General features: G+C 43.6%; 1 protein-coding gene across 3 annotated transcripts in view; it reads right to left on the bottom strand.

Moving 5' to 3' along the window:
* The window catches only part of shroom2a (shroom family member 2a), a 134,945-nt gene extending 111,132 nt beyond the window's left edge, over positions 1–23,813 (bottom strand). For 2 of the 3 annotated variants that reach the window (XM_064936256.1, XM_064936259.1), the window contains exons 1-2: positions 23,731–23,813; positions 22,465–22,686 (exon numbers count right to left, since the gene is read on the bottom strand). In XM_064936256.1, the coding sequence (XP_064792328.1) occupies positions 22,465–22,665 (201 nt within the window). In that variant the 5' untranslated portion in view covers positions 22,666–22,686; positions 23,731–23,813. Of the gene's footprint in view, positions 1–22,464; positions 22,687–23,573 lie in introns of all 3 variants that reach the window. The other variant, XM_064936257.1, reaches the window with a different exon arrangement.
* Positions 23,814–24,243: the final 430 nt, after the last annotated feature.

The following is a 24,243-nucleotide window of genomic DNA, read 5'->3' as shown; positions in this document are numbered from 1 at the left end:
GCCTGAAATGTGGTAAAAGGTCGCAAAGTTCAAGGGGGCCGAATACTTTCGCAAGGCACTGTAAGTGTGGGTGATTGTTCAGAACATGTAACATGCATGTAACATGCCTCGACAGGATGTTGAGTTCCAGAATTTAAGCTATAGACTTCCACTGGCAGCCGAGCTATAGACTTCCACTGGCAGCCGAGCAAGTCCACGAAGACCTTTGGCAAAACTTAACGGTATAGGAGGAATGTTAAGAATTTTAATTAGAAGCAGAATATTTTAAATTACTGATAAGCAACCTAGGGTCAGGGAGGTTGGGGGGTTATGAGGGTTGGGAAGCATGGTTTATGTTTGTACCCCCTCTGAAAAATAAAAAGTTGGCCACAAAACAAAAAACAAAAACATAATTTTTCAGGTTGAAACAACGCTGCCCCCTGACCGGCTGTCTGGTTGAAACAACGCTGCTCTCTGACCGGCTGTCTGGTAGAAACAACGCTGCCCTCTGACCGGCTGTCTGGTTGAAACAACGCTGCTCTCTGACCGGCTGTCTGGTTGAAACAACGCTGCCCTCTGACCGGCTGTCTGGTAGAAACAACGCTGCTCTCTGACCGGCTGTCTGGTAGAAACAACGCTGCTCTCTGACCGGCTGTCTGGTAGAAACAACGCTGCTCTCTGACCGGCTGTCTGGTAGAAACAACGCTGCTCTCTGACCGGCTGTCTGGTAGAAACAACGCTGCTCTCTGACCGGCTGTCTGGTTGAAACAACGCTGCCCTCTGACCGGCTGTCTGGTAGAATCAACGCTGCCCTCTGACCGGCTGTCTGGTAGAAACAACGCTGCCCTCTGACAGGCTGTCTGGTTGAAACAACGCTGCCCTCTGACAGGCTGTCTGGTAGAAACAACGCTGCTCTCTGACAGGCTGTCTGGTTGAAACAACGCTGCTCTCTGACAGGCTGTCTGGTTGAAACAACGCTGCTCTCTGACAGGCTGTCTGGTTGAAACAACGCTGCCCTCTGACAGGCTGTCTGGTAGAAACAACGCTGCTCTCTGACAGGCTGTCTGGTTGAAACAACGCTGCTCTCTGACCGGCTGTCTGGTAGAAACAACGCTGCTCTCTGACCGGCTGTCTGGTAGAAACAACGCTGCTCTCTGACCGGCTGTCTGGTAGAAACAACGCTGCTCTCTGACCGGCTGTCTGGTTGAAACAACGCTGCCCTCTGACCGGCTGTCTGGTAGAATCAACGCTGCTCTCTGACCGGCTGTCTGGTAGAAACAACGCTGCCCTCTGACAGGCTGTCTGGTTGAAACAACGCTGCCCTCTGACAGGCTGTCTGGTAGAAACAACGCTGCTCTCTGACAGGCTGTCTGGTTGAAACAACGCTGCCCTCTGACAGGCTGTCTGGTAGAAACAACGCTGCCCTCTGACAGGCTGTCTGGTTGAAACAACGCTGCTCTCTGACAGGCTGTCTGGTTGAAACAACGCTGCTCTCTGACAGGCTGTCTGGTTGAAACAACGCTGCTCTCTGACAGGCTGTCTGGTTGAAACAACGCTGCTCTCTGACAGGCTGTCTGGTTGAAACAACGCTGCCCTCTGACAGGCTGTCTGGTTGAAACAACGCTGCTCTCTGACAGGCTGTCTGGTAGAAACAACGCTGCTCTCTGACCGGCTGTCTGGTAGAAACAACGCTGCTCTCTGACCGGCTGTCTGGTAGAAACAACGCTGCCCTCTGACCGGCTGTCTGGTTGAAACAACGCTGCCCTCTGACCGGCTGTCTGGTAGAAACAACGCTGCTCTCTGACCGGCTGTCTGGTAGAAACAACGCTGCCCTCCAGACCGGCTGTCTGGTAGAAACAACGCTGCCGTCTGACTGGCAGTCTGGTTGAAACAATGCTATATTGCAATCTTCAATCTGCTGGTCCTCTGTGCGCTTTAACTTACGCATTCAAGAAGAAATATGGTGATAAAATAACTATCAGAGGCTCTAATGTCAGCTCTGCTCTCTGTGTTCCTCAGCACAGTGACGGAACAAATAAGAGTTCCAAGGGATTGATCTCAACTTCACACAAAGTAAACAAATACAACTAATGTAATGTAAACACATTCCAAAATACTACACCAGTCATTTCAGAATCCCATACTCAACAAGAACATGTTTTAGTAATTCAGAGAATGTAGGTTATCATAACAAGAACCTCCTGATGACAGACTGACCAGGGCAACGGTCTCAGCCTCCAGTAATTATGCTGCAATAGTTTATGCCCCTCTAATATTCTCTCGCTCTCTCCTCTCAGAGCACCTGAGCCCAAGGACCATGCCTCAGGACTACCTGGCATGATGACTCCTTGTTGTCCCCAGTCCACCTGGTCATGCTGCTGCTCCAGTTTCAACTGTTCTGCCTGCGGTTATGGAACCCTGACCTGTTCACTGGACGTGCTACCTGTCCCAGACCTGCTGTTTTCAACTCTCTCTCTCTCTACCACACCTGCTGTCTCTAACTGAATGATCAGCTATGAAAAGCCAACTGACATTTGCTCCTGAGGTGCTGACCTGTTGCACCCTCTACAACCACTGTGATTATTATTTGACCACTAAACAGGTGCCATTAATACAGGTAACGAGTGGAGGACAGAGGAGCCTCTTAAAGATAAAGTTACAGGTCTTTGAGAGCCAGAACTCCTGCTTGTTTGTAGGTGACCAAATACTTATTTTCCACCATAATTTGCAAATAAATTCATTTTAAAAATCCTACAGTGTGATTTTCTGGATTTTTTTCTAATTTTGTCTGTCATAGTTTAAGTGTACCTATGATGAAAATTACAGGCCTCATCTTTTTAAGTGGGAGAACTTGCACAATTGGTGGCTGACTAAATACTTTTTTGCCCCACCGTATGTACAAATTAAAAATAATATGGCCACTTTGATATAACGTTTAATCCCATTAGGTTGTCTGATTTCAGATGTATCCACGTAAACAAGATTAATTAGGAGGAAATAGTTCTTCTTGCAAAGCATGTAAACATTTTATTCAAACTATAATATTAATCGGAGTATTCAAAATCCGGGTAGGACCTTCATTTTTATAATATTTTTTTTTATTTTTTATTTTATTTTTTATTGTCCACCAGCTACTGTGGTAGTTAGATTTTAAAAACCTACCAGCCACCCAAAATATTTTTTCGTCATAACACCAAAATTCACATAACGGATGAGCATGCTTTGGAATGTTTATAAAACAAGAAATGTATTACTAGAAAGAAGTAATGGGGTATATTGCTCAATTCCATTTAACCAATGTATGTTAAAATATACTGGACCAAAAATAAAGGCAATATGTAGTGTAGCTCCTGAAACAGAAGATACCAAATGTGTTCCATACCCACACCAAGCTCATTTCAGATGTGTTCCACACCAAGCTCATTTCAGATGTGTTCCACACCAAGCTCATTTCAGATGTGTTCCACACCAAGCTCATTTCAGATGTGTTCCATACCCACACCAAGCTCATTTCAAATGTGTTCCATACCCACACCAAGCTCATTTCAAATGTGTTCCATACCCACACCAAGCTCATTTCAAATGTGTTCCATACCCACACCAAGCTCCTTTCAGATGTGTTCCATACCCACACCAAGCTCCTTTCAGATGTGTTCCATACCCACACCAAGCTCCTTTCAGATGTGTTCCATACCCACACCAAGCTCCTTTCAGATGTGTTCCATACCCACACCAAGCTCATGTCAGATGTGTTCCATACCCACAACAAGCTCATATCACTCAAATGGTGTGCACAAATTAGGTTACATCCCTGTTAGTGAGCATTTCTCCTTTGCCAAGGTAACAGGTGTGGCGTACCAAGAAGCTGATTAAACGGCATGCACATTACACAGGTGCACCTTGTGCTGGGGACAATGAAAGGACACTCTACAGATGTCAAGTTGAGGGAGCGTACAATTGGCATGCGGACTACAGGAATGTCAAACACAGCTGTTGCCAGAGAATTTAATGTTAATTTCTCTACCATAAACCGCCTCCAATTTGTCAGTATGTCCGACCGGCCTCACAACCACAGACCACGTGTAACCACGCCAGCCCAGAACCTCCGCATCTTATTTATAATTATAGTTCAGGGCTCCAACGCTGACATTTAGGAGCACAATAAAAGTATGACTGTTGTAAAGATATTACTAAAAGTTCACAATTAAAAAAGTTTGAGTGTTCAAGCTCAATCAAGCACAATGCACCCCAAATATTTCAGTCATTTGGCGAGACACATTTTCAGCTGCCCCTCTAAGCGGCAGGCCATGATCGTGGTAATGACTGTGGTAAAAACAAAACAACAAGTGGTTTATTTAACCACAGATACAGTTAATTGCAGACATTTGCACCTTAGGTTTCTTTTACAATTCACCTCAATGCTACAGAGAACAAGCTTTTGGACTTATGCAGACGAAGCCTTGAGTTAAATAGAAAAAAAGGCTCAGGTGGAGTGGTCATTTTTCTGACAAAGAAAAGACCAGGAATAACGCTAGCTGAGCGAGAGAGGGTTGGAGGTCGGAAATAGCGGTGAGGAGTGAGGACTAAATTGAGAAAAAGTTGAAGAAACAGCTGGACAGGAATGCGAACAATATGGGTGTCAGTTCTGATGGTATGGAGCGGGAGGATGAGGGTCAAGGACCGAAGAAGAGCGATCATGATACAGAAAGCAGTGGAGGGTCTAGCAAAGAAAGCATAAAGGAGAGCCAAGGTAGAACGCTAGAGTAGTGATGTGTTGGAGTGGAAAGTGGTGATGGTGTTTGATGAGACCACAGGGCCTCATTTACACTGCAATGCATATGGGACAAAGAATGGGATATGAATGGGATATTTGGCGGCAGGTAGCCTAGTGGTTAGAGCGTTGGACTAGTAGCCGAAAGGTTGCAAGATCAAATCCCCGAGCTGACAAGGTACAAATCTGTGGTTCTGCCCCTGAACAAGGCAGTTAACCCACCGTTCCTAGGCTGTGATTGAAAATTAGAATTTGTTCTTAACTGACTTGCCGAGTTAAATAAAGGTTAAATAAAATGTAGCTGCGCAGTGTAAATTAAAGAAACAATGTGTGGAGGGGAACATGACTACAGGGAATGTGGAAGCAATGTGAAGGTTAAATGTTGTAATTGTGGGGGAGAACACAATGCAGTATTTGGTGGATGCCAGGTACAGAGAGAAGCTCAGAGATATAGGAGCAGTAATGATGAATGGTATGCAGAGGGGGTAAAACAGATTGGTAGACCTACAGTGCTATTGATGGAGCTTACATGGATGTACTTATACTAGGTGGACCTACTGTCAGGACTGGTGCTTCTGATGGTCCCGGCATGGTTGAGAGGCCTGTTCAGACACCTTGTGCTCATGAATGTGTGGCGTAAAAGGACACTTTGATAATGAAGTAATAAAGTAGCCTTCGTTAGCTTTTATTGGTAAGGTGATCAATACGACTCGGGTTGTGGAAAGCGGAAATGCCAGGATAAAGGTCATTGTGGAGACGGCAAGAGATATTGGAAGTAGCAAATGTTACTGTTGAAATGGTTGTTGACATGCTGAACAATCCTACGGGTGGAGTGTTTCTGCATGATATAAAGTTTAATGGGGTTGGGGTTAGAAGTTAAGGATTTATTTGGTTTAGGATCCTGATTGATCCAGCCCAGGGGGCGGCATGCACGTAAACGATAGTTTGCGGACCGCCATGATATCATAGAGGAAGAACACCAGAGAGAGAGAGAGAGAGAGAGAGAGACCGAGAGAGGAGACTGTCTAGTATGGAAGAACGCAGAGCACTTAAAAATCTGCTCAATTTGAAACGTACTTCGATATATGACCTCTAACATAAACAGGAAACGGCATCACGCAGCCGGCGTCAAAGCTAGCTAGGTAAGTCAGTTTAAATTATACCCAATATAACATTGTGAGCAACTAGTGCTAGCAATTCAAATAAGAACTATCCCAGAATGGTAATATTTAAAACCGGAATAAGTAGTAAACAAGAACAGAATCGATTTTCTCAGTACCCGTTAGTGAATTAAGCTGACATGGACCAGAATCCTTTTACGTGGATTGCTTGGTCTGTTGCTACATCGTTGCAGACATTTGACAGGTAAGCTTTTATGCATTGCAGAGGCTGAATCAACAACAAAAAATTAAACTGAAAAGCTATTTTGCTTCCTGTTTAAGAATGATAAATAGCCAGAATAGTGGTGTTTCGCTGTGAAGCTAGTATTGCAATGCATTAGAATTGCTGGTGTTATGTTTCCAATGACCAGGTTTGCATTGTGATAAATTCAGACAGCTATAACACCCATGACTATTATTAAATGACAGTGAGGTTCCTGATAGCTTGTTTTTATATTCACCTTATGCATTGATGAATAATAAATAATTGATAGACTATATGATGCAATACTAGGTTAGAAGGCCTAGACTACTTCATCCTAATGTGAGCTAAATACATTGGATACAAAACCAACACTAGCATTTTCTAAAGAAGAATGTCCTTTAAGTTAAACATATTCTCTGCAGTCCCCAGATGATGCCTGTCTCTCTCCTTGCAGGGGGGATTAGACAGATGAACTACAGTCCCCAGATGATGCCTGTCTCTCTCCTTGCAGGGGGGATTAGACAGATGAACTACAGTCCCCAGATGATGCCGGTCTCTCTCCTTGCAGGGGGGATTAGACAGATGAGCCCGTCTCGTAAATGGCGTAAATGGCTCAGTAGAATAACATCATAGCATCCCCAAGTGAGGGGCATGAATGAGATTAACATTCAACAGCTTGTTCAGTACAAGGAAAACATTTTGGCATGCCAGCCACAGGGTTTCTTTCATACACAGGTGGGCAGGAATTAAAACGTGCACAGTGCAGTACCCTGGGGCAGGAATCCCCCAGGTCTAGGTTCTAGAATGAGCTTAAAGTTCCAATGAGCTGAGCATTCTGCTTTTTAGAGAATAAGGTGTGGATCCACTTCCAACATAGTGATGTTGCACACTGCTGAATAAACTCCTGAAAAGGGGGATTTTCCTGGTGGACAGGAGGTTCCCAAGTTTATCGGTCTGGGTGAGGGGGTGGGATGTGCTTCACCCGGAGGAGAATTCAGCAGAAACCAAGGAAGGTGAAGTTAACCTCACTGCTCTAATGCCAGTGCTGGTTCAAGCCGCTGAGAACAACTACTTTTGTTAATGTGCAGCGGTTTTGTAAACAGTTTTACATATTCATAGGCTTAATCAAGTTGTCAGACTTAATTGATAATTTCATTATTCAAAACATATTCTTTATGTGCAATGGTAAAACATGAGGGGAGGGGAAGTGACAAGAAGAAAGTTAGATAACGTTAGGTAAACAGACATGTATTGACTGATCGTGTATGAACGTACACACAACTTGGCTGGCGAACAAGCCTAGATTTAACAACACAGCTAGTTGCATTTCCTACCTTTTAAAAATCAGATCTTAAAATGTTTGCCTCCGGGGCCTCCCGGGTGGAGGCACATTAGTGCGACACAGTGCGGCTGGCTTCCGGGTTGGATGTGCGCTGTGTTAAGAAGCAGTGCGGCTTGGTTGGGTTGTGTTTCGGAGGACGCATGGCTTTCGACCTTCGTCTCTCCCGAGCCCGTACGGGAGTTGTAGCGATGAGACAAGATAGTGAATACTAACAATTGTACACCACAAAATTGGGGAGAAAAAGGGGGTCAAATTTAAATAAATAAATGTTTGCCTCCAAATCAGTCCGGCACGATAATTGTCCTATCAAGCCAATGCCATGAAGTGAAATGAACGCATCAGTTGCTATCTGTCCCAGAAAACAAATTGATTTTTTTTTTACTATTAGTTCCTTTAGTTGTTCACCCTTAAACAGCCGATAACCAGGAAGAGATCGCCAGCCAGTGTTCAATGAGCTAACTTAGCTTGGCTAGCGGGCTGATAAACAGCAGTGACTCAACATTGGAATTCAAAATTCTTATGAAACTAAATGTTAAAAATTCTAATTGTTGACTTCCGTACTCGCTATACGCTCCAGATAGAACATCAGTATGCATTTTGGAACACACCCAGTGTCTCGGTTTAGGTATGAGAATCTCTGTGTGCCTTCGCTAGCAGCAGACAGTTGTAGCAAACTCTAACTTTACTGAACAAAAAAACAAAAACGCAACATTCAACCATTTCAAAGATTCTACAGTTACAGTTCATAAGGAAATCAGTCAATTTAAATAAACTCATTATTCCCCAATATATGGACTGGGCAGGAGCGCAGCCATGGATGGGCCTTGGAGGACATAGGCCCACCCACTTGTTAGCCAAGCCCAGCCAATCAGAATGAGTTTCTCCACAAAAAGGGGTTTATGACAGACAGAAATACTCCTCAGTTTCATCAGCTGTCTGGATGGCTGGTCTCAGACGATCCCGCAGGTGAAGAAGCCGGATGTGGCAGTCCTGAGCTGGCATGGTTACACCTGGTCTGCGGTTTTGAGGCCGGCTGGACATACTGCCAAATTCTCTAAAAAGACATTGCAGGTGGCTTATGGTAGAGAAATGAACATTCAATTCTCTGGCAACAGCTCAGGTGGGCATTCCTACAGTCACTAAGCCAATTGCACACTCCCTCAACTTGAGACAGTGGCATTGTGTTGTGTGACAAAACTGCACATTTTAGAGTGGCCTTTTATTATCCCCAGCACAGCAGGTGGATGGATTATCTTGGCAAATGAGAAACACTCACTTACAGGGAAGTACACAAATTTGTGCACAAAATTTGAAAGAAATGCGCTTTTTGTTCATATGGAACATTTCTGGGATCTTTTATTTCAGCTCACGAAACCAACACTTCACATGTTGAAGTCGCTCTGGATAAGAGCGTCTGCTAAATGACTTAAATGTAAATATAATGTAAATGTATTTATATTCTACTTTGATAGTCAGAGTCCCATTAACATCCTCTCACCAGGCAGTTAGTCGTTGAGGTGTGACGGCCAGGTTCTCTGCTGGTCCCCTGGAGCGCTGGCTGGCTGTTCTAGAACTCTAGAGTAGGATTGGGCAATCTCCAGCTTTCCATACCTTCATACCATTCCTCTACAATACTGGGGTATACAGTATTACCGGCAGTGCACACAAGGGGCGCTATTTAATTCCAAACAAAATATTTTTTATGCACAAAACAAATTTAGGCATCAGGGATCTTTATCCAGGAGGGGATTGATTGTCTCTTCTGTAACCAAGAAGATTGGTTTGTTAACTGGCTAGATGTCAAGATCAAATGCATAGCTGGATCCCTGAGCTGGAGATAATATTGTTGTGGCGTAGCATGCACCCCTGCAAACTTTAGGGTGCACCACACACAAATACAAAGAGGCATTTGAAAATCATGGGCATTTCAAAATACCCTGTTATACACGGTATACTGCCCAAGCATACACTAGGGCACTGCTGGCGGTTCTAGAACTCTGTGACAAAGCCACTGAACTCCTGCCAAGACAACTAGAGCAAACTTCAGTCCAGAACGCTACGCTTGGTTGGTGGCTTAAACACTAATCATTCAGCAGCCGGACCCACCTGACCATAAGCTTCTCAGGAATTCTGCTGGTGTGGATCACGTCCCTAACCTTAGGGAGTGAAGAAAGGTGCTTTGAGCTACTGTGGTGTGTTGGGACTGAGCCCACTGTGCAGCACTAAGCACTGTGAGCTCTGCATGCTGAGGTGAGCTGCTGAACTTTACACCTGTTTGGGTCAACACAGAATGCTACACAAAGTAGAAGAGATTCACAGCAACCAGACGACAGGAGCTGCCTGCTGTCATACCCCCTGGAACTAACTGTCCAGTGAAGACCTTGCTGGTTAATCATTAACCTGCAGCTTGAGTTAACAAACAAGTTAGTGGGATTTTTAGAATGATTCTGGATGATTGTCTATGGCCAGATGGACTTAGTTTAAAATCGCCCTTGGTACTATGATGGTGCATCTCCCAATTAAACTAACCTTCCACACAGTTCCGTCAGGAAGTATTCACAACCCTTTAATTTTGAGACAATTTGTTTTGTTATGTTACAGCCTGAATTATTAATTGAGATTGTGTCACTTGTTATGGCACACCTAAATAAATTCAGGAGCAGGGCCTCCACCTGTCAAACGGGTAACAGTGTCTGATTCACCAGCCACGTTGGTGCGTGGTAACACTCCGGGCTCTACAGTGTGGGCATTTAACACAAATAGTCAAGTATGGGCACAAGTGAGAGTTGTGATTTTATAGCTAAATAAATGCTGTAGTAGCGGTTTTCAAAGTATTTATGCTATTTTGTTTCATATCTGGTAACGCATAAACGGAATCCTAACGTTATAGCTATCCCACCTCGCATAGCAACACTGCCTTTCTGGGGGGCTGTGAGCACTGAAAGATTTGTATTTAGAAGCAATGGGAACAGGGAAAAAAAGTGACTTATTCTAAAGTCTGCTAAAGTGAGACTTTGTCCTCTTTTTTTGGCTAGTTATACTTGTTCACAAGCTAGGTTTACAATGTTTGAGTTAACTCCCACTGCAAGCAAGAGACATGGGCCTTTAAGTACTGTGATGACTCCAGTGGCCCTGTTACCAAGGTAAACTTAAAAGGGGCAGCAAATTCTGATTATTTAAAATATTAAGGTCACAGAATATTAAAATGAGCAATATACCACATTACTTCTTACTAGTAATATATTTCTTGTTTTAGAAACCAGCACTGTTAAGGGAATTTTTATCAATGATGACTAATTATTTATACATTTCAAATCAGGACTGACTAGTCCAAATGCTATTATGTACTGTACATATATGTATTTTCTCTCTTGCTCCCATTCCCAATTGTATATAATATAGTCAGGAGTTGAGAACAGTGCCTTGGTACAAATGAATGAACTATCTCCAGATGGCAGGGACGGACTATCTCCAGACTGTCTAGAATGCTATCTACACAAACTGACCTTGGCTACAGGCGAGGAGGGAAGGCTCGAGAACTATAGGGCCTCTCTACCGGTGTCATGAAGAGATAGAACATTTAGAAAACGCTGACGTCATTTTCAGTTTATAACCTGTGGAAAAATGTGTATATACCAGTACTCTCTTGAATTAAACGCTGTTACCTGACTTAAGACCGGGGCTCTGTCCATTCTTATAAAATATATATTGGGTCTTACAAACCCTTAAATGCATTGACAGAGTATTTAATTCTGACTGGGAAACAATACAGAGGAATTTAGAATTCCTTCAACAAGCACGCACATCTTTTTTTGTTTGTTGCTTATTTGTGTAATTAGGGCAACAACAACAACAATCGAAGTGGACGGTATCTACAGTATATTCGGAAAGTATTTAGACCCCTTGACTTTTTCCACATTTTGTTACGTTACAGCCTTCTTCTAACATGTATTTCCTCATCAATCTTCACACAAAACCCCATAATGACAAAGCAAAAACAGGCTTAGTAAAATCACTTCTAGGCAAGTCAGTTAAGAACAAATTCTTATTTACAAGATTCTCTGGTCTGATGAAACAAATATTGATCTCTTTGGCCTGACTGCCAAGTATCACATCTGGAGGATACCTGGCACAATCACTACAGTGAATCATGGTGGTGGCAGCATCATGCTGTGGTGATGTTTTTCAGTGGCAGGGACTGGGAGACTAGTTAGGATTGAGAGAAAGATGAACGGAGTAAAGTAAGGAGATCCTTGATGAAAACCTGCTCCAGAGTGCCCAGGACCTCAGACTGGGGCGAAGGTTCACCTTCCAACAGGACAACGACCCTAAGGACACAGCCAAGACAACACAGGAGTGGCTTCGGGACAAGTTTCTGAATGTCCTTGAGAGGCCCGGCCAGAGCCCGGTCTTGAACCTGATTTAACATCTCTGGAGAGACTTGAAAATAGCTGTGCAGCGAAGCTCCCCATCTAACCTGACAGAGCTTGAGAGGATCTGCAGAGAAGAATGGGAGAAACTCCCTAAATACAGGTGTGCCAAGTTATCTTCATACCTAAGGAGTTTTTTTGCATAAAAATAAACATTATAGAGCTAAGAACAAGCAAAATCCTGGTTCTGCTTTCCAACAAACACTGGGAGACAAATTCACATTTCAGCAGGACGATAACCTAAAACACACGGCCAAATATTTATTTATTTATTTTATTTCACCTTTATTTAACCAGGTAGGCAAGTTGAGAACAAGTTCTCATTTACAATTGCGACCTGGCCAAGATAAAGCAAAGCAGTTCGACACATACAACGACACAGAGTTACACATGGATTAAAACAGACATACAGTCAATAACACAGTATAAACAAGTCTATATACGATGTGAGCAAATGAGTTGAGATAAGGGAGTTCAAGGCAAAAAAAGGCCATGGTGGCAAAGTAAATACAATATAGCAAGTAAAACACTGGAATGGTAGATTTGCAATGGAAGAATGTGCAAAGTAGAAATAAAAATAATGGGGTGCAAAGGAGCAAAATAAATTAATTAATTAAATACAGTAGGGAAAGAGGTAGTTGTTTGGGCTAAATTATAGGTGGGCTATGTACAGGTGCAGTAATCTGTGAGCTGCTCTGACAGTTGGTGCTTAATGCTAGTGAGGGAGATAAGTGTTTCCAGTTTCAGAGATTTTTGTAGTTCGTTCCAGTCATTGGCAGCAAAGAACTAGAAGGAGAGGCGGCCAAAGAAAGAATTGGTTTTGGGGGTGACTAGAGAGATATACCTGCTGGAGCGTGTGCTACAGGTGGGAGATGCTATGGTGACCAGCGAGCTGAGATAAGGGGGGACTTTACCTAGCAGGGTCTTGTAGTTACAAAACGGATTGCACTTTGATAGACTGCATCCAATTTGTTAAGTAGGGTATTGGAGGCTATTTTGTAAATGACATCGCCAAAGTCGAGGATTGGTAGGATAGTCAGTTTTACAAGGGTATGTTTGGCAGCATGAGTGAAGGATGCTTTGTTGCGAAATAGGAAGCCAATTACATTTAACTTTGGATTGGAGATGTTTGATATGGGTCTGGAAGGAGAGTTTACAGTCTAACCAGACACCTAAGTATTTGTAGTTGTCCACGTATTCTAAGTCAGAGCCGTCCAGTGTAGTGATGTTGGATAGGCGGCTAGGTGCAGGTAGCGATCGGTTGAAGAGCATGCATTTAGTTTTACTTGTATTTAAGAGCAATTGGAGGCCACGGAAGGAGAGTTGTATGACATTGAAGTTGTTAACACAGTGTCCAAAGAAGGGCCAGAAGTATACAGAATGGTGTCGTCTGCGTAGAGGTGGATCAGAGACTCACCAGCAGCAAGAGCGACCTCATTGATGTATACAAGAGAAGAGTCGGTCCAAGAATTGAAACCTGTGGCACCCCCATAGAGACTGTCAGAGGTCCGGACAGCAGACCCTCAGATTTGACACACTGAACTCTATCAGAGAAGTAGTTGGTGAACCAGGGGAGGCAATCATTTGAGAAACCAAGGCTGTCGAGTCTGTCGATGAGGATGTGGTGATTGACAGAGTCGAAAGCCTTGGCCAGATCAATGAATACGGCTGCACAGTAATGTTTCTTATCGATGGCGGTTAAGATATCGTTTAGGACCTTGAGCGTGGCTGAGGTGCACCCATGACCAGCTCTGAAACCAGATTGCATAGCAGAGAAGGTATGGTGAGATTTCGAAGACCTTAGAAAGGCATGGTAGGATAGATATAGGTCTGTAGCAGTTAGGGTCAAGAGTGTCCCCCCCTTTGAAGAGGGGGATGACCGCAGCTGCTTTCCAATCTTTGGGAATCTCAGACGACACGAAAGAGAGGTTGAACAGGCTAGTAATAGGGGTGGCAACAATTTCGGCAGATAATTTTAGAAAGAAAGGGTCCAGATTGTCTAGCCCGGCTGATTTGTAGGGGTCGAGATTTTGCAGCTCTTTCAGAACATCAGCTGAACGGATTTGGGAGAAGGAGAAATGGGGAAGGATTGGGCGAGTTGCTGTGGGGGGTGCAGTGCTGTTGACCGGGGTAGGAGTAGCCAGGTGGAAAGCATGGCCAGCCGTAGAAAAATGCTTATTGAAATTCTCAATTATGGTGGATTTATCAGTGGTGACAGTGTTTCCTATCTTCAGTGCAGTGGGCAGCTGGGAGGAGGTGTTCTTATTCTCCATGGACTTTACAGTGTCCCAGAACTTTTTTGAGTTAGTGTTGCAGGAAGCAAATTTCTGCTTGAAAAAGCTAGCCTTGGCTTTTCTAACTGCCTGTGTATAATGGTTTCTAGCTTCCCTGAACAGCTGCATATCACGGGGGCTGTTCGATGCTAATGCAGAACGCCATAGGATGTTTTTGCGTTGGTTAAGGGCAGTCAGGTCTGGGGAGAACCAAGGGCTATATCTGTTCCTGGTTCTAAATTTCTTGAATGGGGCATGTTTATTTAAGATGGTTAGGAAGGCATTTAAAAAAAATATTCAGGCATACTCTACTGACGGGATCAGATCAATATCCTTCCAGGATACCCCGGCCAGGTCGATTAGAAAGGTCTGCTCGCTGAAGTGTTTCAGGGAGCGTTTTACAGTGATGAGTGGGGGTCGTTTGACCGCTGACCCATTACGGATGCAGGCAATGAGGCAGTGATCACTGAGATCTTGGTTGAAGACAGCAGAGGTGTATTTAGAGGGCAAGTTGGTTCGGATGATATCTATGAGGGTGCCCGTGTTTAAGGCTTTGGGGAGGTACCTGGTAGGTTCATTGATAATTTGTGTGAGATTGACGGCATCAAGTTTAGATTGTAGGATGGCTGGGGTGTTAAGCATGTTCCAGTTTAGGTCGCCTAGCAGCACGAGCTCTGAAGTTAGATGGGGGGCAATCAGTTCACATATGGTGTCCAGAGCACAGCTGGGGGCAGAGGGTGGTCTATAGCAGGCGGCAACAGTGAGAGACTTGTTTTTAGAGGATAGTTGGATAGTAGGACACAACTCTACAGGCTATCTTTGCAGTAGATTGCAACACCGCCCCCTTTGGCAGTTCTATCTTGTCTGAAAATGTTGTAGTTTGGAATTAAAATTTCAGAATTTTTGGTGGTCTTCCTAAGCCAGGATTCAGACACAGCTAGAACATCCGGGTTGGCAGAGTGTGCTAAACCAGTGAATATAAATAGTCTGCTAAATGACTTAAATGTAAATGTAAATGTAGAACAAACTTAGGGAGGAGGCTTCTAATCTTAACATGCATGAAACCAAGGCTATTACGGTTACAGAAGTCGTCAAAAGAGAGCGCCTGGGGAATAGGAGTGGAGCTAGGCACTGCAGGGCCTGGATTCACCTCGACATCGCCAGAGGAACAGAGGAGCAGAATAAGGGTGCGGCTAAAAGCAATAAAAACAGAGTAAAAGGAGGTTTCTGGGGGCGATAAAATAGCATCAATGTATAATGTACAGACAAAGGTATGGTAGGATGTGAATACAGTGGAGGTAAACCTAGGTATTGAGTGATGAAGAGAGAGATAGTCTCTAGAAACATAATTGAAAACAGGAGATGTCATTGCATGTGTGGGTGGTGGAACTAATAGGTTGGATAAGGTATAGTGAGCAGGACTAGAGGCTCTACAGTGAAATAAGCCAATAAACACTAACCAGAACAGCAATGGACAAGGAGAGGAGAGGCATGCTTAGTCGAGTGATCAAAAGGATCCGGTGAGTGGAGAGGTTGGTTGGGGGTCACGGCGATTTAGACAGCTAGCCAGGCCATCGGTAACAAGCTAGCATAGGATGGAGGTCTGTTATTAGCCACCTCTTGCGTTCCGTCAGTAGATTAGTGGGGTTCCGTGTGGTAGAGGGGATTAATCCAAATCACACAACAACAAAAATAAAAACAATAGATATAGTTATAGAGGCCCAAGAAGAAAAAAAAAATAATAATAATAATAAATTGTCCGATTGTCTATTCAGTTAGCAGCCGATAAGACAGCTCACGGTTTGCAGGCCGCAGATGGGCGTTCAGGTAACTTCGCGACGGAGGAGCCAGCCGGATAACTCCTTCGGGTAGATAACGTCGGCAGTCCAGTTATGAAGGCCGGTGGGGCTCCGCGTAGGCAGTAAAACAGGTCCGGATAGGTGACTGCAGCCCAGGAGTGATTGATGGAACTCTTCAGCTGGCTAGCTCCGGAATAATTGATGTTTGCTCCGGAATCGACGAAAGCCGATAGTCACACGGATAGCAGCTAGCTAGCTGTGAGATCCAGGTATGAATGTCCAGAGTTAGCGGTTGAAATCCAGGGACATGGAGAGAAAAATTGGTCCGGTATGTTCCGTTCCGAGCTGCGCCGTACAAAACTGGCGATAGATTTTCGAGCTAAAGGATAGCTGATGACCACAAACCGTGGTTCGCTGAATACTAACGATTTGCCAGTAAAGAAGCTAACTAGCTTCTGGCGAGCTCCTGGCTAGCTTCTGGCTAGTTTCTGGCTAGCTTCTTGGAGGAGATGAGTTTATGGAAAATGTATGTGAAAAAAAGTTATATATAAATATATATATATATATATATATATATATATATATATATATATATATATATATGGGACACGACAAGACGAGGACAAAAGACGTCTGAACTGCTATGCCATCTTGGATAGGAATGTACACTGGAGTTACTTACCAAGACGACATTGAATGTTCCCGAGTGGCTCAGGTACAGTTCACTTAAATCTACGGCAAGACATGAAAATGTCTGTCTGGCAATGATCAACAACCAACTTGACGAGATTGAAGAAGTGGAAATATTGTACAAGCCAGGTGTGGAAAGCTTTTATTTTTAACGTTACAGAATTCGTTCACTATTCAATAATCTGAGACGGCGCTCAGCCATTAGCATTATTTCTCTACTATGTTGGATTCGACAAAAATACAATTTTATAACATAAATATTCCCTTACCTTTGATGGTCTTCGACAAGAATGTCGTGGAAGGAGTTATACTTACCTAATATAACATTTGGTTGCTGTTGGTGTGTCTTTGCATTAGCAAAAGCTAACATCTTCAGGTGAATTACCCCAAAAAGGACTTCTGATCACGAAAATTGCGCATCAAAACTTCAAATTTACATATTATATGTCGACTAAACTGGTCAAACTAAGTGCAGAATCAAGCTTTAGGATGTTTTTAACGTACAAAACAATTGGCGATTAAATCAAACATAATGAACTCTCTTCAGCCAAGCTGGAAAAAAAAGACCCTTTTCACAGAGCGCGCACCTGAAAACTCGTGACACCTCAGTATTTTGCCCGCCAAGCAGTCAAAGCTCGTGCTATTTTCTCCGTTCCACGTCTCATTGAAAGACGAGAGCGCGCTGAAGAAATAGAAACTGTTCCCAGATCCGTAGCTGGTTGGGAAGGGTGGGGGCGATGACGTCAAAGTTGGAGCAACTTTCTTAGGAGAGAGAGAGAGTTTGGGAGAATGGCTGCCCTGTGAGTTCTGCTTTACATACAGACATAATTCGAACGGTTTTAGAAGCTTTAGAGTGTTTTCTATTCAATAATAATTATTATATGCATATATTAGCAATTTTTGACAGTTTTTTTAAAAGTTTACTTTGGGCACACAATTCATCCAAAGGGGGCAGTATTTCCCCGAGCCCCATCAGGTTTTAAGGGGTTGCTAGGTTATGGGAAAAAAATTCACTTTTTCAAAATTTTGCTTTTGGATGTTGACTTGGGTTGCATTTGCAATATGAAAAACCACAGTGGAGCGCACTTGCCACCTGTTGGATTTTCAAAGTGTTACACCTGGCATTTGCCATATGGCATTTGCAATCAACTTTACACTAATCAACGCCAAATTGGGTGGTATTGGACACCGTGAATATGGTTTGTCCAATGCCAATGACTTCCCATTCATTTTTGTCCATTTCAGGGGGAGTTCCCTTACATACCAGGGAGTTTGGACATTAACAAGTGAATGTGAACGAGAGACATTGTGCAAATGAACAAGGATTTAAAACATGCTTCTCTGATGGAAGAAGAGCCATGTCTCTGGAGCAGCGAGGGCCTGCTCTGCTCAGAGAAGAGCAGTGTCTCTGGAGCAGCGAGGGCCTGCTCTGCTCAGAGAAGAGCATTGTCTCTGGAGCAGCGAGGGCCTGCTCTGCTCAGAGAAGAGCAGTGTCTCTGGAGCAGCGAGGGCCTGCTCTGCTCAGAGAAGAGCAGTGTCTCTGGAGCAGCGAGGGCCTGCTCTGCTCAGAGAAGAGCAGTGTCTCTGGAGCAGCGAGGGCCTGCTCTGCTCAGAGAAGAGCAGTGTCTCTGGAGCAGCGAGGGCCTGCTCTGCTCAGAGAAGAGCAGTGTCTCTGGAGCAGCTAGGGCCTGCTCTGCTCAGAGAAGAGGAAGTCAAGATATCTATACAGCCAACACTGCTGCTAACTCATCCAAAGTGCTTTGACTTCTCAAACATGGCAGAAAGGTAACACTATATGATGCCCCATCTCCTTATTAGTTCAGCCACTTACTGAGATAACTAGCATGTTAAACTTAATACACAGCTAGACTCATCTCCTCCTTTCTCCTGTTGTGTAATTTACAAACAAACACGTGACTGGCTCAACTTTCCTGATGAACTATGGTAAGCTTCAGAATGCATTATAATGTGACAGGTTAAATGAAGAAAGCAATCTGCTTTATCTCCTAACATATTCCACAAGTTGACTGCAGGAATTTACTTGAAGTAGCTACTAAGGCTGTGGAGGTCACAACATTTTGTCAGCCGGTGATTGTCAAGCAAAAAACGGTCGGGCTCACGGTAATTGACCAAAATTAACATAAACACATTTGGCATCTCCTGGCTCCCGCCTACAAGCCACTGATGCAGACGTTTGGAACATCTACATTTTAAAAATACTAATAAATACATGTAATATAGTCTACACCATCACAATAAATCCATGTAATATAGTCTACCTACATCATCACAAAAAAATCCATGTAATATAGTCTACCTACACCATCACAATACATCCATGTAATATAGTCTACCTACACCATCACAATAAATCCATGTAATATAGTCTACCTACACCATCACAATAAATCCATGTAATATAGTCTACCTACACCATCACAATACATCCATGTAATAGTCTACCCCCACCATCACAATAAATCCATGTAAGTCTACCCCCACCATCACAATAAATCCATGTAATAGTCTACCCCCACCATCACAATAAATCCATGTAATATAGTCTACCAACACCATCACAATAAATCCATGTAATATAGTCTACCCCCACCATCACAATAAATCCATGTAATATAGTCTACCTACACCATCACAATAAATCCATGTAATATAGTCTACCTACACCATCACAATAAATCCATGTGATATAGTCTACCTACACCATCACAATAAATCCATGTAATATAGTCTACCTACACCATCACAATAAATCCATTATTGATTTTAGACAGGTCTAAAGAAACATAATGAAGAAAATGTAGTTTATTTCAGAAGAACAGAATAGCATACTCTGAGTTGTCCTCATGTTAGGTCCTGATCTGGTCATGCCATATGGCTGTGGGCAACACTAGTTCATTTAGCAGACAATATTTGCTTAGAATTTAGTGCCATTATTTTATAGTATGAAGAATATAGCTGATCAAAGCTGAATAAAATATAAATTATATTTTCTCCAAAAGATTTGAGGGAGTGCGCACATCATGGCCGGTTGTGATACAGCCTGGAATCAAACTAGGGTGTCTGTAGTGACGCCTCTAGCACTGAGATGCCTTAGACCGCTGCACCACTCGGGAGCCCCAGTACCCGTTACAGTAAAACAGCCCCGAGTTACAGTACCCGTTACAGTAAAACAGCCCCGAGTTACAGTACCCGTTACAGTAAAACAGCCCCGAGTTACAGTACCCGTTACAGTAAAACAGCCCCGAGTTACAGTACCCGTTACAGTAAAACAGCCCCGAGTTACAGTACCCGTTACAGTAAAACAGCCCCGAGTTACAGTACCAGTTACAGTAAAACAGCCCCGAGTTACAGTACCCGTTACAGTAAAACAGCCCCGAGTTACAGTACCCGTTACAGTAAAACAGCCCCGAGTTACAGTACCCGTTACAGTAAAACAGCCCCGAGTTACAGTACCCGTTACAGTAAAACTGCCCCGAGTTACAGTACCGTTACAGTAAAACAGCCCCGAGTTACAGTACCGTTACAGTAAAACAGCCCCGAGTTACAGTACCCGTTACAGTAAAACAGCCCCGAGTTACAGTACCCGTTACAGTAAAACAGCCCCGAGTTACAGTACCCGTTACAGTAAAACAGCCCCGAGTTACAGTACCCGTTACAGTACAACAGCCCCGAGTTACAGTACCCGTTACAGTAAAACAGCCCCGAGTTACAGTACCCGTTACAGTAAAACAGCCCCGAGTTACAGTACCCTTACAGTAAAACAGCCCCGAGTTACAGTACCCTTACAGTAAAACAGCCCTGAGTTACAGTACCCGTTACAGTAAAACAGCCCTGAGTTACAGTACCCGTTACAGTAAAACAGCCCTGAGTTACAGTACCGTTACAGTAAAACAGCCCTGAGTTACAGTACAACAGCCCTGAGTTACAGTACCGTAACAGTACAACAGCCCTGAGTTACAGTACCGTTACAGTACAACAGCCCTGAGTTACAGTACCGTTACAGTACAACAGCCTTGAGTTACAGTACCCTTACAGTAAAACAGCCCTGAGTTACAGTACCCGTTACAGTAAAACAGCCCTGAGTTACAGTACCGTTACAGTAAAACAGCCCTGAGTTACAGTACAACAGCCCTGAGTTACAGTACCGTAACAGTACAACAGCCCTGAGTTACAGTACCGTTACAGTACAACAGCCCTGAGTTACAGTACCGTTACAGTACAACAGCCTTGAGTTACAGTACCCTTACAGTAAAACAGCCCTGAGTTACAGTACCCGTTACAGTAAAACAGCCCTGAGTTACAGTACCCTTACATTAAAACAGCCCCGAGTTACAGTACCCTTACAGTAAAACAGCCCCGAGTTACAGTACCCTTACAGTAAAACAGCCCTGAGTTACAGTACCCGTTACTGTAAAACAGCCCTGAGTTACAGTACCCGTTACAGTAAAACAGCCCTGAGTTACAGTACCCGTTACAGTAAAACAGCCCTGAGTTACAGTACCCGTTACTGTAAAACAGCCCTGAGTTACAGTACCCGTTACAGTAAAACAGCCCTGAGTTACAGTACCCGTTACAGTAAAACAGCCCTGAGTTACAGTACCCGTTACAGTAAAACAGCCCTGAGTTACAGTACCAGTTACAGTAAAACAGCCCTGAGTTACAGTACCGTAACAGTAAAACAGCCCTGAGTTACAGTACAACAGCCCTGAGTTACAGTACCCGTTACAGTACAACAGCCCTGAGTTACAGTACCTGTTACAGTACAACAGCCCTGAGTTACAGTACCTGTTACAGTACAACAGCCCTGATTTACAGAACAACAGCCCTGATTTACAGTACCCGTTACAGTAAAACAGCCCTGAGTTACAGTACAACAGCCCTGAGTTACAGTACCGTAACAGTAAAACAGCCCTGAGTTACAGTACAACAGCCCTGAGTTACAGTACAACTCCACCAGTGTCTTTCTGCTGTGTGAGAGGTCAAGCCTCCACTAGTGTCTTTCTGCTGTGTGAGAGGTCAAGCCTCCACTAGTGTCTTTCTGCTGTGTGAGAGGTCAAGCCTCCACTAGTGTCTTTCTGCTGTGTGAGAGGTCAAGCCTCCACTAGTGTCTTTCTGCTGTGTGAGAGGTCAAGCCTCCACTAGTGTCTTTCTGCTGTGTGAGAGGTCAAGCCTCCACTAGTGTCTTTCTGCTGTGTGAGGTCAAGCCTCCACTAGTGTCTTTCTGCTGTGTGAGGTCAAGCCTCCACTAGTGTCTTTCTGCTGTGTGAGGTCTTAGTATCTTTGCTCCAGGAGACCTGTACTTGGTCTGTCGCTGCTGAAGGTGACATCCCTTACTCCAAAAACATATTTAACAGCCCTCTGTTTGACCCATTTCTGAGAAACCTCCTGTCACCAAAGCCAAATCTATAAACCGGAATGTCTTACCAGTCAGTACGGGCCATACAATGTGTGAAAATAACTGTTTAAATCCAACTTCTCCAGAGTTTACCGAATTCTAACCATATCTCCCTAAAGGTGCTCTGCCATCTGGGATCACGCAGTAAAGAGGCTCGTCTCCACATGACCTACTGAATATACACCTTCAGACTGACAGGCAAATCCATCAACCCTGTTAAGACAAGCACACTTCCTTCTACAACAGGAAACATTTGTCAAAGTTACCAGGAACATAAAACAGTAAAGAGTGTACCATATTAATGTCCTCTGATATTTCACAACTCAGACTTGGAAGAGGGCCTTTCTTGCATGGTATTAAATATTGATTTATAATAGAGCAGACTGTCTCGTGAATTACCTTTGTGATGAGCAGTGGTTCTCGGTGCTCTCTGCCTCCTTTGAGTGTGAATCCCCATGGAGCACCCCCGGAGAGCAGGACATCTACCAGCCGCCACCCCTCCCGGCTCCTCTGATCCATGTCTTCCGGTCTCTCCATCAGCCAATGGTTGTGATCGCCATCAGAATACCGGGGCAAACTCCTACTATCCAAGGTGTCCATGGAGCTTAGAAAAACACCTCACTTGATAAAAGACAGAGGTCAGTTTTTTTTATAACAGAAAAAAGTATGCTTTTTTTTTGATAACAGAAGAAAAAATGTTTTTTTACTACATCACTATGCCTTCTCCTGATCACACTCCAGACTGTAATGCCCGATGTCCACCAGATATATCTGCGTTTTATTTGGCCATATGTCTAGCTCACATTTTTGTAGTTGATGCACCTGCGTGGCTTTTCAACTTGTTGGGAGTATGTGTGTGTACTTCCGTTTGTACCACCGTTCTGTACAGCAAAGCAGGAGTGGAAAATATTTCACTCATGCGGCACGCAGAATGCACCGAAACCTAGTGCGGCATCCCCAGCGTAGCGTTTCGGACGGATCCATTGACAACGAAGGACTTCCGCCGGAACGCAAACAGTTTGATGAATCTGGAGGACATGAGGCGTAATGCTCTTCGTTGAGACTTAAAACATGTTGTCAGCATACAGGGTTGAACTAACGTTAGCAAAATAACTCATCCAAATAGAGTAGGACCCCTGTTTTGTGAGTCACTCTAAGTTATCACATGAACAGGCAAAGTTGTATCTAGTTAGTTATCTAAAATACGTTAATGTAATATTTAACTAGTCAGCAAAGATCATATTGTTCACAAACAACAAACTCGCGAAGTCTCACGCACGTCAAGCTAGTTAATGTTTGCTAGGCTAGCTCCAAACTAGCAGTCGATTAGATATTTTTCCAAACACATGGAAATACCTGGGACTTTCTGGAAACCGGTATATAAATTCAATAAAGCATTACACTTGACGTAAACAAATTAAACATTCAGGAATGAACTGTTTGCTCGAGTAATTCATCGCAGAGGTTTAAACTCGATAGTGTTAAATTTAGTTTCCAACGTTAGCTACCTGGGAATTCAATGTGTTGAAAATGACCCGATCTTGCCTGGTTTGCTTTTGTCGACGAGCACAGCTTTCAAAGTTATGCATTCTTCATAATATTCGTCACTTGTCTTCTGCCAATTAATGGACATACGTGTAATTATCTAGTTTTCAAGCGACCCACCTTTTCCAAGAGACTAGCTAGCATGCTAGTTTATTAACCTGTGGATGCAACGGATTACACAGCGACCTGGGATTTGGACAGCTGCAGCCTGCTGTCATAGACTAGACGTAACATCGTAAACGTAAATTCTAGGCACTTCAATGAGTATAACATGTTGAAGGCATACTTCAGGATTTTGGCAATGAGGCCTTTATCTACGTCCCCAGAGAAAGATGAATTTATGGATACCATTTTAAGTCTCTGTCCAGTATGAAGGAAGTTAGAGATAGTATTGGCTCGCAAAACGAACTAGCATTAGCGCAATAGCTGGAAGTCTATGGATATCTGCTAGCATACTTGCACATATAATATAAATTGTAATTAGCAACATATCATACGAAATGTCTGATGGACAGCCACAAATTAATACATACAATATGAAACGTAACATAAAGGTATTCATTTGGTAAAATGTACTTTTACTAAGTTACGTCTACCGGTGACTCTAGGTTGATCTTCCAAATTGCCAACGAG

Source organism: Oncorhynchus masou, chromosome 24 (genome assembly GCF_036934945.1).
Source record: "Oncorhynchus masou masou isolate Uvic2021 chromosome 24, UVic_Omas_1.1, whole genome shotgun sequence".
Taxonomy (NCBI): Eukaryota; Metazoa; Chordata; class Actinopteri; order Salmoniformes; family Salmonidae; genus Oncorhynchus; species Oncorhynchus masou.
Note: the sequence above shows the minus strand (reverse complement) of the source record. Positions and strands in the feature narration are given on the sequence as shown.